The sequence below is a fragment of the Octopus bimaculoides genome, chromosome 12 (genome assembly GCF_046866305.1).
Source record: "Octopus bimaculoides isolate indiv1 chromosome 12, ASM4686630v1, whole genome shotgun sequence".
In the NCBI taxonomy this organism is placed as follows: domain Eukaryota; kingdom Metazoa; phylum Mollusca; class Cephalopoda; order Octopoda; family Octopodidae; genus Octopus; species Octopus bimaculoides.
The window spans coordinates 50393852-50410382 of record NC_142939.1 but is presented as its reverse complement, the minus strand read 5'-3'; the positions used below and the strand labels follow the sequence as shown (position 1 = coordinate 50410382).

The following is a 16531-nucleotide window of genomic DNA, read 5'->3' as shown; positions in this document are numbered from 1 at the left end:
AAAGACGTAGCACCCTCCGAGCAGTAAGTAACCTCCGTCATGCCAAGCAATCTCAAGAAAGAAAATTACCACACTCTTTGCTTCAGTTTCATTGGTTTCAAATAAAACACCATAGAAAAGACCATTGAAAACCTTCTCCACTTTGGCAACACCAGCGCCAAGATTGTCATATAAAACTGTGAGTTGTTGTTCTTTCAGTAAAATCGTTTCTGCAATTGTTTCTATAACGTTCAGCATTCTGTTAGAAAATGAAGAAAACAGCTTTTAATTAACAGTATCTTTCAAATACGTAACTAGCTGTAGATGTAATTACACTAATTATGTTGTTTAATACAGCTTTGTATGCTAGTGTTGCTAATATTGCTTTTACTACTTCTGCACTTGCTACTGTTATTGTGGATGCAGAACTTAAACTCAGAACTTAAAGCCAGAAGAAATGCCGCTAAGCATTTTGTTCAGCGTGCTAACGATTCGGCCAGCTTGTCGACTAAAATTATTTTTAAAATTTCGCACAAGGCCAGCAATTTTAAAAGCGAGGTAAATCAATTACATTGACCCCAGTGTTCAACTGGTACATGTTTCATCGACCCCTAAAGGATAAAAGCAAAGTCGACCTTGGCGTAATTTGAATCGAAAACACCAAGAAACAAAAAATTCCGCTACGCATTTTCTCCGACTGGTTCACGATTCCACCTACTTGCCGCCTTAAAATACATAACAATCGTCTTTTCTGCTATAGCACAAGCTCTGAAATTTTGAGAAAGGAGGCTAGTCGATTATATAGACCTCAGTGCTCAGCTGGTACTTATTTCATTGATCCCGGAAGAATGAAAGGATAAGTCGACTCCGGCAGAATTTGAACTCAGAATATAAAGGCGAACAAAATGCCACTGAGCATTTTGTCCGGAATACTAAGGATACTTACTACCAGCTAATACAACATCTGTATCGTGTAGTGACAATAGAAAAAGTTTACATCAAAATTTGTAGCAACTTTATAGGAGAGTAAGTAACGTCACCAATCAAGTTTAGATCTAAATAACTTTTTTATTTTTAAAAGCAAAATATATTTATCTTAGCTGCAATGATAGAGGAAAGCATGAAAAATTTTATAGTTTTGGTCCTATGTATACCTCCTCGCGGAATGTGAAAACGCAGGCTGGAGAGCGGAGCATTTTCCAATCGAAGTTGGACGGAGAGGATTTGTTGGACACAATGTGAGGCGACTGTTGTTATCGTTAGGCCTAATTCATTGTAAGGTAAATACCATCATGACCGATATTCAAATTACAGTGGAAAAGGCTAGTCACTGGATTTAGTTAAAAAGAGACAATGAGCGATGGCTAGAAGAATATTGCGTTTTATTTGATAACCAGTTGATCTAGCAAGCGGGGCCTTATATCAGTGAGGGGGCCGGTGCGCAATGATGCCATCGAGATTTAGGCCCCGAAACGGCGCGCATTCTCTCTTCATGACCCCATACACTTGCTGGCTTCCGGTATGCAAAGATTTCGACTGGAAGCACTTGCATGTGCAAGTTGCTTGCAAAACATCTTGACTGAACCAAGTGCTTTAACTCAATAAATCATTTCGCTATTTTAGACTATTACTACTACTACTACTACTACTACTACTACTACTACTACTACTACCACCCCCACAAACACCACCACCACCACCACTACTACTACTACTACTACTACTAGCAAATTTAATTTGAATCTTACCTGTTCACACTTTTGTTAGCTTGTTCTGCCACAACCAAAATTTCCTCTGGTGTGTTTATCATATTGTTGATACTAAGAAGTATATTGTTCACTGTTATATTGGTGGACACATTTGATATCAATGGCATCATTTCCTCATGAATGTCTATAGCCAAATTAATATCTTCTTCTTTAAAATATATGGATTTCTGTGAAAAATCTAAGAGCTCTTTCGAAATAGTGTCGATATTTTCTGCAATGGAAAATTTAACATAAAATTTACGTAAGTTTCAGGCCTTTTCAGATGAAACATTAGATGCAAATTAAACGCCATATGAATGATTAGAAGTTCATTAATTACTCCAACTTTCCATAACATAGATATTGTTAGATGTATTATGTTCGTCATTAGTATACTCATTGTTATACATCTTCAGTGTCTCATGATCCGTGATATCAGCCGAGTAGAATGGAGTCACTCAACATTACGAAATGTAATACTGACCATGGAATCCTTTACAGTTGAGTAAAACTTTATCTAGTGATGGATATTTGTACATGGTGGCTTCGACAATGGATGAACTGTGATACTTCAGACAACGTATACAGCAGTTGATATGAATGAATGTATTGATCCAATGACAAGGTAGAATTAAATGAAAACGAATCACTGGTCTAATGCTGAATATTGGTCAGCCTTCGTCAGGGCCATATGAGAAATGAATTCATCTCTGCATTGCAAGCAAATGAAAATCTCTTTCATTTTGCAGTGTTACGGCAAAATTTAAAAAATACAATACAACCTATTAACTCTTCATAGAAATTTTAATGATGAATATGTGTGTGCGTTTGTGTGTGTGTATTATGTACACACACAGACACACACACACACACACAGACACACACACACACACACACACACACACACACACACACACACACACACACACACACAAACACACACACACGAGGTGCAGGTGGTGCGCATGCACCCACTGAAATTTTTGGTGGGTGCAAAATCAGAATTTGATCCCCTACATACATTTTGTTAAGACGTTTGATAAGATCGATCATTGAATCATCTGCCATAAGTTTGATATCATAGGAAAACTCATAGAATGGCTCTTTAACTTGCTGTAACGGTAGGGATCAATCTGTTGTTGCAAATGGTTTTTCTCTCTGCTAAGTAACTTGTAATAAGTGGCATATCTCAGGGAACTCAAGGGTGCACTCAGCGGGGATCAGCTACTACAGACTATATTTCAGCCCCAAAGCAACAAAACTGATAGAAAATAAATTAAGGCGGTGCTCCAGCATGATTTCAGTCCTACTGCTGAAACCATCAACACACACACACACACACATGAAGGAGTATGGCTCATTCGTTAGGACATCGAGCTTACGTTCGTGAGATTGTGTGTTCGATTCCCGGACCGGGCTGTATGTTGTGTTCTTGAGCAAGACACTTTATTTCACGTTGCTCCAGTTCACTCAGCTGTAGAAACGAGCTGCAACGTCATTGGTACCACACTGTATCAACCTTTGCATTTCGGTTGGACAACATCGATAACTTGGAGACGAAGGTGGCTAGTAGGCATGGGCGATTGCTGGCCTTCCACAAACAACCTTGTCCGGGCTTTTGTCTCAGAGGGTAATTTTTTAGGTGCAATCCCATTGTCATTCGTGATCGAAGGAGGTCTTGATATATACATATATATATATATATATATATATATATATATATATATATATATATATATATGAAACGTTTAGTTAGAATAGAGACAGCTGACGAAGGATTAATTCCAAGTGCCTATCTGTTTTCCTATGTGTTCGTTCCGTGGTCTGTAGTTCATTGTTCTAACGTCTTGTACTCTGACAAGCATCTATATACACATGTAGATGTAAGTATGTACATATATGTGTGTATACATGCATATATATTCTTTGTATTATATATATATATATATATATATATATATATATATATATATCTTCAACTTACGATGAAAATAAACAAAGTTTGTTTTAGAAGCGTTGAGATATATTAAAAGATAGAGAAATAATTTTTTTATTCTCAAACGCGTGATAATGCTAATAAATGGCATGATCAGGATAAATTATCCATATAAGGCAGAATAATACGTTACCAACGTATTTGTTAGCATTATCACGCGTTTGAGAATAAAAAAATATATTTCTCTATCTTTTAATATATATATATATATATATATATATATATATATATATATATATATATATATATGTATGTATGTATATATATATATATATATATATATATATATATATATATGTATGTATATGGATATGTATATCACAGCTGCATTTCCGTTGCACGAGAAAAGCCATTGCCAAGAAGACTTACTGAAATGATTCATGATTGTTGCCATGTGATGCCCTTATATGACTTTTAAGCCCGACCAAGCTTTTACACATTTTATTACATACTAGACAAATGTGCTGTCTGGCAGGAGAAACAGGTGCCACCATTCGCACTCTCTTAACATGTCTTTTTAGACCTCCACACCCTTCCACATTTTACACACGTTCTGTTATTAATTTTAGTAGCCACATCATTGTTTATCATGGGTCGATTTCTATGAGAATTTTGATGGCTCACCAGGCCTGCACGACTCAGATACCTCCGCCCACAAACCACACACATAAAAAGCAACACTCTCTCATTTTCCACAGGCTCCCCCCTTCTAATCCCCCTCCTAATTCTCTCATACTTCACTCTCTCCCTCTCAAACCTTAAACAACCATGATGCATTATCCATTCATCACGGTCTTGTGCCTCCCTCTCCCAATTACCAGCTGCAATTCCTGTCTGTATTAGACATTTTTAAGGCAATCCTTAAACCTTAGTTTAGACTTGCGTGCTGATCTCCCATCTTCCAGTTCACCATACAATAGCTGCTTGGGCAGTCGCTCATCACTCATCCTTACCAAATGTCCACCCCAACCTCAAATGTCTTTGCAAAATCATTGACTCTATACTTCTACTGCCACTCCTCTCAAACACATCCACATTACTAATGGCCATTTTTCAGCTTATCCCCAAATTTTTCTCAGACAGTATTGATGAAATCTTTCCAATTGCCTTGCCTCACTTCCATATAGCAAAGATGGGAGGACGTATGTGTTATATACCTTAACTTTAATTTGTGAAGATATATTATGTTGTTTCCACAGACGCCTATCAAGCCCACCAAAAGCACTACTAGCCCTGCTGATTCTGTATGAAATTTCGTCATCAAGACCAGCAATACTCAAGGTACTTCCTAAATAAATAAATCTAGATACCTTTGACCATTCACAGTTATAAAAGGTTCCACATATATCTTGGAGGGAGCAGGCTGGTACATTTTAAGTAATTTTGGATAATTTAAAATCATCTATATCTTATATAGACCCCTCCAGGGGTCTATATAAGATATAGAACAACAGGAAAACTGTTCAATCTCAAAAGACTCTATGCCAAAACGAATATATATATATATATATATATATATATATCATTCAACAACGGTAGTGGTTGAATAATATTCTGAAAACCGCAATTTACTCACACGCAGCATCTTTCAGAGCTTGTCGCTAATCCAGTTCTTAACCAAATGGAAAACCGTTAACATTTTTGAGGAGGACTACATTTTGACATTAAAAAAAAAAAAATGAGATTTGGTCCAGTAGAAAAAAAGTTACATCAAAATTTGTAGCGACGTTATGGGAGAGTACGAAACGCACCAATCAAGTTTAGATTTAAATAACTTTTTTATTTTAAAAACAAAATATATTTATCTTAGCTGCATTGACAGAGGAAAGCATGAAGAATTTTATAGTTTTGGTCCTATGCAACAAAAATTCGTATCAGGACAAGTTATTACATCTGGTAATGTGCAGAACAAGAAAGTTTTTACTTAAAATATCGCAGCTAAGGATAAGATATTTTAATTGGGTTATTTTAAATTTTTATTAGAAGTAACAAGAAATAACAAACAGAAGTAATAACTTGCAATAAATGTTTTAGTTTTAATAAAAGCTAATATTTTCTTAATTTAAATATTTTATTCGAAATTTTATCCTTAGCTGCAATATTTTAAGTAAAACTTTTCTTGTTCTGTACTTTACCAGATGTAATAACTTGTCCTTAACTTTTCCAAGTGTAATAACTTGCCAGGTACTTTTCCAGATTTATTATCTTAAGAATATTGTTTCTCTTGCTATCATTTTTCCATGTAACACACACACACACACACACACACACACACACACACACACACACACACACACACATATATATGTATATATCGTGTTGCTATTATGCAAAAGTGTCGTAAGTCCAAAACGTTGCTTTTTCAGAAAACGAAAAAATAGTTTCACCATTCCACTTCTTTTTACATTAGCAACAGTTTCAAACAATAATACTTTGTTGGGTGCATAAAATCGTAACTGCATGCATGTATGATATTTTCAGTTAGAAATATTTTTGCAAAGCCGTTGTATGTGGGACTTACTACACTTTTGAAAAATGCTACACCATTGTACTACACTTTGACAATTTTCATATCTTGACATCTGAATTAGCTGGGGATGCGATAGTTTGACCAAAAGAACCGGCTATTGCAAGCTAAATTAAATATTGAAAAAAAATGTATTTGACCAATTTTGGACATACGACAGTTTAACATAATAGCAACTTTCCATTACTACTTTCCATTTCTTTATCTGTCCACCTATGTCAATTACCTGTTGTCTTTCTTTATTCTATTCTTTCTCCACACTCTCTCTTTCTACCTACTTGCTCTTTCCCAGCCTTCTCTATTCCTCTCTGTTGGTTGGTCTCGCTTCCTTCACTTTTTGGTACCACATGACTATCCAAGTTTTTTATCATCCATCTTTTTTTTTTCTGCTTGATCAGTGCCTAGGTGAGATGTGTTGCTTTCAGCTCCTACCAAGCATTCACTTCAGACCCTAGTTTTGTCATATCTTTTCACTTTTCATTCTATCTTTTCTTTTCTTTCGTCTTTATTCCCTTCTATCCAGTCTTTCTATCATTCTCCCGAGCCCTCTCATCGTACCTTTGGAACATAAGCACCACTATTTTCTTTCTTTTTTTTTTTGTTATTTTTTGTCATGTAGTGTCTCACATTTTGAAATACTTGCAATTTGTATTTTTATTGCTTATGTTTGTTCTCTTTGATATCTCTCAGAAATTAAACATTTTAGCATACAAAATATACTTCACATTATTACACATACTATACGTTACTTATTTAATTCAAATCAGAAATATACAAATGCATATCATACTGCTTTTAGTCTTTTTCAAACTGTGATGAATTTTAAAGTTGTTAAATGAAAAAAATATTCAATTTTTTTGTCTGAAAACGATGTTGAACAAATAAGTTTAAATGAATTAATCAAAAATAATTACGACAAACCTAGCTTTTCAAATATGAAATTGCTCATCTGCTTGTTCTTTTCGACATTTCCCCTTCATTTTCATCTGTATATATATATATATATATATATATATATATATATATATATATATATATATATGTCAAATTCATGAGAAGCAAAAGAGAGGGAGCTTTCGGATTTCTTCAGTACTGCATCATGTCATGAAAATGTGGGAACATCGGGGGATGCAGAGGTGCAATCCAGTGAACAAATTAATGGTAAGCCTCTTCCAACATGTCAAGAAGTGCCATCGAAATTTTGCATGTCACAAAAACAATTTGTACTTTGAAAATCATTGGTTCCGTTCTCATAATTGTTTCGCTAATCCATTAACAACAATACAAAGTATGTAGCCCTTAAAACGGTTTTTGTGCATTTACAGAGTATACCGAACTGTCTTACAATAAGTTATGAATACCCAAATTGTGAAGTCAGTTATGTAATAACATGAAATTAGTTACCCGATAGTAAGAATTCAAATAAAATAGCCCCGAAAAGGGTTTTAATGCGTTCCCAGCGTATATAGAATATAGGAGAAAATAGTAATAAGGTATGTATACTATTTACTTGCTTAAGGATTGTACTGGATAAATTGCGAAAATAATTCTAACAGTTCAAATACTAAGAAATAAGCATACTCAATTTCATTTTTACCAAATAGTTTAGGAATATGAATGGGTTATTTCCTTGACTATATATAAGGATCCCTTCCAGGGGCGAATGGATTATTTCCCTTGGTTTTTAAAATAAAATATATTAGATATATATATAAGGATCCCTTCCAGGTGCCCTATTATCGATTTTTTTCAACAATCTGAGTATGCCACGAGGTTTCCAAACATGAGTTCTACTCACGTGCCAAGTTTCATCAAAATCGATAAAACGATGCAGGAGGAGTTAGCTAACAACTCCTAAAACACACCCACAGACAAAATTTCCCACATATGTAATGAATTAAAAATATACACAATAATAAATAATAAAATGAATTTTTAGTTTTTAAAGTAAAACAAAACAAACCGTGAGATGAAAAATAAGTCTTATTTCTATATACTTTCACTTTATTTATATTTGAAAAGTTTTCTCCTATTCTTTGATGAGATCCTCACTATGACGTGAGGAACACTTCAAAATTACATCCGTCATATAAATCACTTCAAATGTTTTAGCGAGCTGTAATTGAATTCTTTTGTGCCGTAAAGCATTTACCATTTCTTATTTCTTTATTGTCCACAAGGGGCCAAACACAGAGGGGACAAACAAAGACAGACATAGGGATTAAGTCGATTGCATCGACCCCAGTTCGTAACTGGTACTTAATTTATCACCCCCGAAAGGATGAAAGGCAAAGTCGACCTCGGCGGAATTTGAACTCAGAACGTAACGGCAGACGAAATACCGCTAAGCAATTCGCCTGGCGCGCTAACGTTTCTGCCCCCTCCTCACCTCCCTTGATACTCCAAGCACGTGCTTATTTTGCTTAATGGTTAATCCAGTGCTGCCAATAGTAAAAAATTGTGGTTGCACCAACTGCAGAAATGCATCATATTTAAAGAAGATACATCCTATAAATTCAAACTAGGACATGTCTTTACTAGAAGAAATCATATTACATGTTTGTCAAAAAAGTTATTTTGTTGTTTAGTGTATTTGTTGTTTAGTGTATTTTGTTGCTTAGTGTAATGAGTGGGAGTAAAATTACTAATACAAATGAAACTTGAGAACTAGACTAATTATTCATAAGCAAAAAATACGCGATCCTAATATCAGACAAATCCATAGTTCAAAGAGAATAGTTAGACTTTTGAGGAACAATTAAAATCCCCCAAATTGTTAGTCGTTCCACTTTATCTTTGGTGTTAAAAAGTACACATATGAAATACGGACAAAGAGAGAAATATTTTTACTAAAAAATACAAGCCACAGAAAATTTAGCAATATAGTGAACGCATACACAGGAAGTCTCTACTTTGAATCTGAAACCGGGACTTAAAGTTTTCCAAGTAAGAAATCTTTCAGCTAAGATCATAACATTTCAGATTGAGTAATGACTTCATCGGAGAACTGACTAATAAGATTCTTTGATAAAATCCCAAATTGTGGAAGGTGATTGCAATGAGACAGAGTGAGAAGAAAGCAGAATGGAGAGATAGTGAAGTAGATGAATGGAATTAAATAAGACACTTTCGTAAAAATAGAATATATATAAATATAACAACGGAAATTTGTTAACACAACGTTTCAGCTGATATACTCTCCAGCCTTCATCAGGTGTCTTGCGGAAATTTCGAACCTGGGTTCTCATTCCTAAGGTATTTTTCGATATTATTATTATTATTATTCAGGTCCCTGCCTGGAATCGAACTCGGAATCTTGGGGTTAGTATACCGAGCTCTTAACCACTACGCCATATACTCTATATCACCCATCTTATCTCAAAACAACTAACACCTATCAATTTGTTTGCTAAAAGCCTTTGTGGTCAGTTGCCCTACAAGAATTAGCAGCCAAATTTCCACTCAAATTACACCCTGCTATATTACAAAAGGGACACACACTGTGTTGCTTATACACTGCTAGGAAAAATGGGAAGGTCATAGGTGGAGCACCTTTGACCACAGGCATGCTGTATTGGAACTGGTGTGGTATGAAACTACTGCTAGTGATACTACACCGCTTCTCCTATTACTATTACAACTACTACTCCTAGTGTAGGAATATTTCGAAACACAATTGCTTCTTACGTTTATCAATGTCTTGGCTTTTAATGTCCTTTAGTTGTCGAGTGATCCATTCTGTATTGTAACACCGAGATATGTCTGGTTCTTCCCAGATACCAGTAAATGGCGAACACTGTGGTGATGTCATAGTTTGGCTTGTTGGCATTTCCAGAAGTACTGCCGTTGTGGAAGAACTGAAAAAGAAACGAAAAATATTATCAGTCGTGTTTATTCATTTTCTTTCATCAGTTAAAAAGAAATGCAAGAAAAAACATCAGCATGGTCTAGATTTGAAGTCATAATCTAGTAGGAGAAAGATAAATACAATAATGTATTTTGCCTGCAATCTATTATTTATACCACCTCATTAGCCTGAAATTCAATATTAAATATTTTTAAAGTAAAGTTTAAATCTAAAGAATACTATTACATGTGCCTTTGTTAATTATAATTTGTTGTTATGATTATTTAATACAAGGTATGAGAAAATTGGTATAGTTGGTGAAGTATTAAGGGACTAGGCAGTTAGTTGAAGTGGGGCGTCACCATCGTCCTCATAATCAGTAGCCTCATCAGATCTTCGTATATTTTCCTATACATGCACAGAATTGCCTGATTCCACCTTTCGACTTGCAACTTAGTCTCACAAACGAATAGCTTAGACCTTTAGCACGTATAAAATCATATGATGAAAATGAAAGACGAGTCCCTGTGTTAGTTCATCTATAATGAGACAAGTCATAGAACGATCTATTTCTTCACTGATCATCATATACTAACAATACTTATTGCTCTACAACAAGGAAAACCTTGGTAGAGCACGGCAAAACTAGGTCATATTCTGTGTAAAAAGTAGTAGTGTGAAGTAATCTGAACTAATAGACATCAAGTCTATGATTTTAAATCTCACTCGGTGTTTTATTTACTATAACCATGCAACATTTTCTCATAAAAAAGCGGACACAGAAAACTTCAAACTCTGAAAAGAAATAAAACAACACAAACGAACCAGAGCCTTGTTGCTACATTTGTACCACATGTAATCTCCGCAGTAGTTCCTACTTTTGTCATTGGCCAAAAGAAAGTATGATTGTTAGTTGATGTTGTGTTCTCATTACAATGCACTGAAAAACAACGAAACGTGGATACGAGATATATTTCAGAAAAAGTCATTGCTGTGGTTTTGTGGTTTATATACTAGGAAGTAATGGATAGTGATAAATGTGGGCATATATTTGAATTTTAACCTACTACTACTGCTACAATTGCTTGTAGTAGTAGTAGTAGTAGTAGTAGTAGTAGTAGTAGTAGTAGTAGTAGTAGTAGTAGTAGTAGTAGTAGTGGTAGTAGTAACAACCGTAATTGTCACAGAATAGTTTGCATATGCTGGCTGATTTGAGGACAATGAGATGTGATATATTAATAGCGTAAATGGAGTCAAATACTCTCAGCATCACATAATCTGATTATGTAAAAAGAATGGATATTTTCATCAAACTATTGAAGAATTCAATCGAAAACAGTTCACTCTTAAAGAAATTTTATTTTCCTTCCAAGATATTTCAAAAAAGAAATATTTCCTTCCTTATTGACATAAGCACAAAAAAGAAATGTATGGCAGCGGTTTACGGGTAGTGAATGAAAAAAAGGATGAGATGTGTTTAATTTTCTGGATTAGAAATGTTTTAATTTTTACAAATTGTAATCTCATCTCGTTTGAGAATGTAACTGAGAATAAAAAGACTTAGTCAATATCTCCAGAAGAAAAAAATTAGTAAGGACCTTATTTCTATACGACATACGGTGCTGTTCGCATTGCCATACCCGATACAAACGTCAGCATGCTTTTCCGCTAGAGTCCACCTCTTCACCTGAAGCCCAGGAGAACTCGAAAGGCCAAAAACAAAGGCTTTGTATGGGCGTCAACATGGTAGAAACAGAACTTAAATCACCTAAAGTCACACAAGAATAGAAACTGACGACACTACACACATAAACATATAGTGACCCAATACGCAATATTTCACTGCACTTCATCAGCGTTCTGCAACAAATACAATTCTAAATATTATAGAAAATTATCGACAAATTCGCATGCAATATAATATTACAAATTACAAAAAAAGAAAAAAAAACCCTAACCCTAACCCTAACCCTAACCCCGTGTCTCTCAATCCTTTTTTTATTTTATTGAATTCATCTTCGATTCAAGAAAAAGGTAAATAAAAATCCAAGGGCTCTTGCTACTGACTCCAAATGAAAATGAAAGATAACTCAAGCAGTGTCCGAATATTTGTTACAGCAACGTGGTACTTTATACGACTCTTTGAGCTCTGAAATCAAACACTGCTGAGCACAACTTCATTTTCCATCTTTTCAAAGATTATAAAACAATTTCCCAATCCAGGGCGGTAGACTAGCGGAACTTGATTCGTGAGTTACTTCTTCCGGTACTTTAATTTCTGGGTTCAAGCTCTATTTTGGCTTCCTTAGTTGGCAGAAATAATTTGTCGTCCGCTAAACATCATCACTTAACAGATTGGGTGTCATTAGTGGAAGAGTATACAGACTGTGTCAAGAATTTGAACTAGTCGTCAAGTGTGACAATTTGAACTAGTCGTCAAGTGTGACAATTTGAACTAGTCGTCAAGTGTGACAATCCATTCACACCAAACTCGAAGGCCTTGTAGAAGGGTCAAAGGTACGACTTTGCTTCCAGACTAAAAGATAAACGAAAATTAAGAATCCTCATGAATTAACATATCATTAACAAGAAGACAGTCCATTGCTTTTCTGGAGACAACGGGGCAGCTGAATACATGTATTGCTACCCAATGGTCGTCACCGGCAGGCACAGCTTTATCCTCACTTGACTCTAACCACTCACAGATACAGGATGAATAGAAAACCATTCACAGCATAGAGTAATTTTCACAATTAAAATGAAAATGTGCAGAGAAAAGCAGCTGAGAGTGACTAATATGAATTTTAACGAATAAAAGTACGAAATAAATTGCTGATTTAATGAAATTATCTTCGCTTTGAAAGGTAAACAAATGTATGTGTATGTGTATGTGTACGTGTGTGTGTGTGGGGGAGTCTGGCTTCGATGGTATCATCTTCTACTGATAATGATGATAATAATGACGAGGAGGATGGCTATAAAAATAATGAGAAACACACTACTTACTTTCACCTATCAATTCCGTGTTATTTTTCTGAATTCCAAAGTTATGTAATGTCTGTGATGTTTTTAAAATTTTATATATGTTTCTTCTCACTTGATCCTTGGTAATTTTGCGTAGTACAGTGCAGCGAATACTAAATATTGTTCTACCTTTCTCCGAACTGAAATAATATTTTTTTAAAATTATAAACTAAACATAATTTGTTTAAACAACGCTCACCAGGATATATTGGGTCATCCCATAAATAATGCGGTTTTTTTTATTCTTCTTTTAATTTTCAAAATTAAGATTAACAAAGATCTTATTTAATCTAAAATATACTCTCCTTCATTTTCTACAATGCTCTTCCATCTATCTGGTAGACTTGCAAGGCTCCTCTTCCAAAATTCACTGCGAAATTAGTGTCAACCTTTTCCTATATATATATATATATATATATATATATATATATATATATATATATATATATATATATATATATACATATATGTGTACGAATATATATGTGTGTGCGTGCGTGTACGTGTGTGTGTGCTTGTGTGTGTGTGTATGTGCGTATATATATTTACGGACACGGACACACACTCATCATGCCGCTTTCACAGTAACCCCCCCCCTCGCATTTGGAACCGGCTATCAATTTATGTAGTGAAATGTAATATTTCCAGGTAACTGTAAATCCTGGAATTCCAAATAATTTATTTTCATTAAGCATAAATCAGTTGTGAGAGGGAAATTAGGTTTATTTTTCGACATAACTTCCACATAATTACAGCTATTTTGTAATATTCTTCATGTAGTATCATTAATTTAAATATGCAAAATTATGCGTACATGTTTACAGAAATATATATGCTCAACATTACACAATACGACTGCGTATTCACAATTTAATGCAAATAAAGAAAGCTAATTTATCAGATCACTGGATTATCATGATGACATCTATGGTTCAACTCTAAATATATTCACAAAATTCGCCCTACATATTTAAGATGTATGTTAGGCAAGATCTCAGTAATTTGGTCGGTTAAAGAAAAACAACAGTACAAGGATTAGTATTATGGGGATATTCTTTACACAGGAATTTGACATGTGAACGCGGTTAAAAAGAAAACAACAGGAAATACAATACCATAAGTAAATGAAAAGAAATCAACCAATAACCAACATTTTAATGCCTTTTATTTAATACACACGTTAAAAAAAAACGGAAAAGTTTTGATCTAAAATAAACAAAACTTGAAAATTAGTAAATGGTTTTGCTTACCCACAGTATTCAATTTTGAATTCTCCAGTCATGGTTAAAAACTCATGCTCCAGCTGCAATAGTAAGTTACATATATATATACATATATATATATATATATATATATATATTGTAAATGCAAAAATGAAAACAAAAACACAAAGGATTCTGCGGTACACGTGTTTCAAGCTTTATAGTTGTTACATCAGTGTATAATTGACAATATAAAGCTATCTTCAGCCGCAAATGTATTCTCTCCCAAGAATTATATCACATAGGCGTTAAAGGAGGAAGAAAGATGAGATGTAAGAGGTGAGGTTCCGTTTGGTATTTTGCATTGTACTATACCTCGTAGAATTTTTAATTTGATATATTTATACATAATTTTCTCGGTACTCCGGAATCCGTCCATACCTTGCCACAATTCAGTGTGTAGTGTTAAGTTGGTGGTTAAAAACAATATAATAAAATAACATAACAAAAATGAAATAATAATATAAAATAAAATAGGAATATAAAATACTAAGAAGAAAAAATAATACAGATATTCATACAAAAATAAAACTAAAATAAAGTAAAACATAAAAGGAGTCAAATCGGTGGGGTGGGTAATCTAAGAAACAATAAGAGAAAATCTGGATAGTCAAGTAAGATACATCTAAGCTATTTAGACGGGCGAAGGGTGGTGAGGAAAAATCTAAATGTAGAAGAAGATAAAGCGATAAATAGATATAGATACAGAGATCTTAAAGGTCGTAAGGGATAGATATATATGAGCTGTGTCTGCCTATATCAGCGGGGGGTCGTAAATAAGTAGTGTCAGGCCAGAATAAACTTGAAACCTGATATTCTTGTGGTGAGTAGTCAACCTAAGCGAATTACAACTTAAGTGTACTAACTTATCTACATACATTTATCTAGATGAAGAAGGATGAAGGAAGTGGAAAGGGTAATTATAACATAGAAGACCTTAAAGAATGAATAATTAAACATGTCAACAAGAAAAGGGAAATAAAGTATAAGGGACGTTAAAATTCAAAATACAGAGTATTGGGGGCATTTCGACCGTAGAATTATAGTATAATAGTGATAGGAAATAATAGCACCCACATTAATAGTGTAACAAATAAGAAATAAAATAAGAACTAAAAAATAATAAAAATAAGAGATAAAGAATAAAAAAATAAAAAAAAAAAAAAAAAAGTAAATTAAAACATAAAAAATAAAAAATAAAGAAATTAAAAAATTAAAACATAAAAAAACAAGAAATAAAAGAGTATAAAATAAAAATGTAAAAGTATAAAGTGAAAATATAAAATATATAACAATTGAGAAAAAGAAATGTGTATATATATATATATATATATATATAAAAAAATTTTTTTAAATATATATATATATATATAAATATATATATATATATTTAAAAAATATATATATATATATATATATATATATATATATATATATATATAAATATAAAATAAAATTAAATTAAAAAATATAAAAATAAAAAATGAAAAATAAAATAAAAAATAAAAAATAAAATAATATAAAAATAGTAGAATAAAGTAAAAAGGTAAAAATTAAAAAAGAGCCTTGATTAGTGTTATATCGTGTTATAATTTTGTATTGCAGTGTCCTTGGATGGTTTCGAGTCGGTGACTGAAAGGTAGAACTATATCCATAGGTTTGGGATTATGGATCCGGTTTATTAAAAATGTGTGTAAATTAAGTGGTCATAATCTAGCTATTCGAGGGTAAACCAAATTATTAATGTATATAGTTAGGTTAGGGGTAGAGTACGGGCTTTGTTAATTAGGTGTCTGAGTTGTGGTAGGTAGGATCTAACGTGGGAGTAGTTAATTAGAGGAGGTGTAGAAGTGCATATAACTAAAAGAGAGGTTTTAGGGGTTATAATATCTAAAGGTTTTCATCATTTTATGGATACAGGAGGGTTTGAAATCTGACCTCTTATTAACTAGTTTATTCTTATCAGGGAATTTAATAATTTTCAAAAGTTCAAGGGAGCATAACTGGCAACCAGTTTTATTATCTTTATACGTTGGGGCCGATCCAGCAATTGACCATCTATATATATATATATATATAGGGAGAATTCACAAAAGACGAAGACAGGTGGAGTAGACTACAAACAGATGTATTAGTTTAATGCTCGGG

General features: G+C 33.5%; 1 protein-coding gene across 1 annotated transcript in view; it reads right to left on the bottom strand.

Annotated features, from left to right (window-relative positions):
• Positions 1 to 16531, bottom strand: part of LOC106872685 (uncharacterized) — a 68072-nt gene that overhangs the window by 11324 nt on the left and 40217 nt on the right. The window contains exons 11-16 of the mRNA XM_089361048.1: positions 14372 to 14424; positions 13104 to 13261; positions 10923 to 11037; positions 9938 to 10107; positions 1728 to 1959; positions 70 to 238 (exon numbers count right to left, since the gene is read on the bottom strand). Coding sequence (XP_089217174.1) covers positions 70 to 238; positions 1728 to 1959; positions 9938 to 10107; positions 10923 to 11037; positions 13104 to 13261; positions 14372 to 14424 — 897 coding nt within the window. The remainder of the gene's footprint in view (positions 1 to 69; positions 239 to 1727; positions 1960 to 9937; positions 10108 to 10922; positions 11038 to 13103; positions 13262 to 14371; positions 14425 to 16531) is intronic.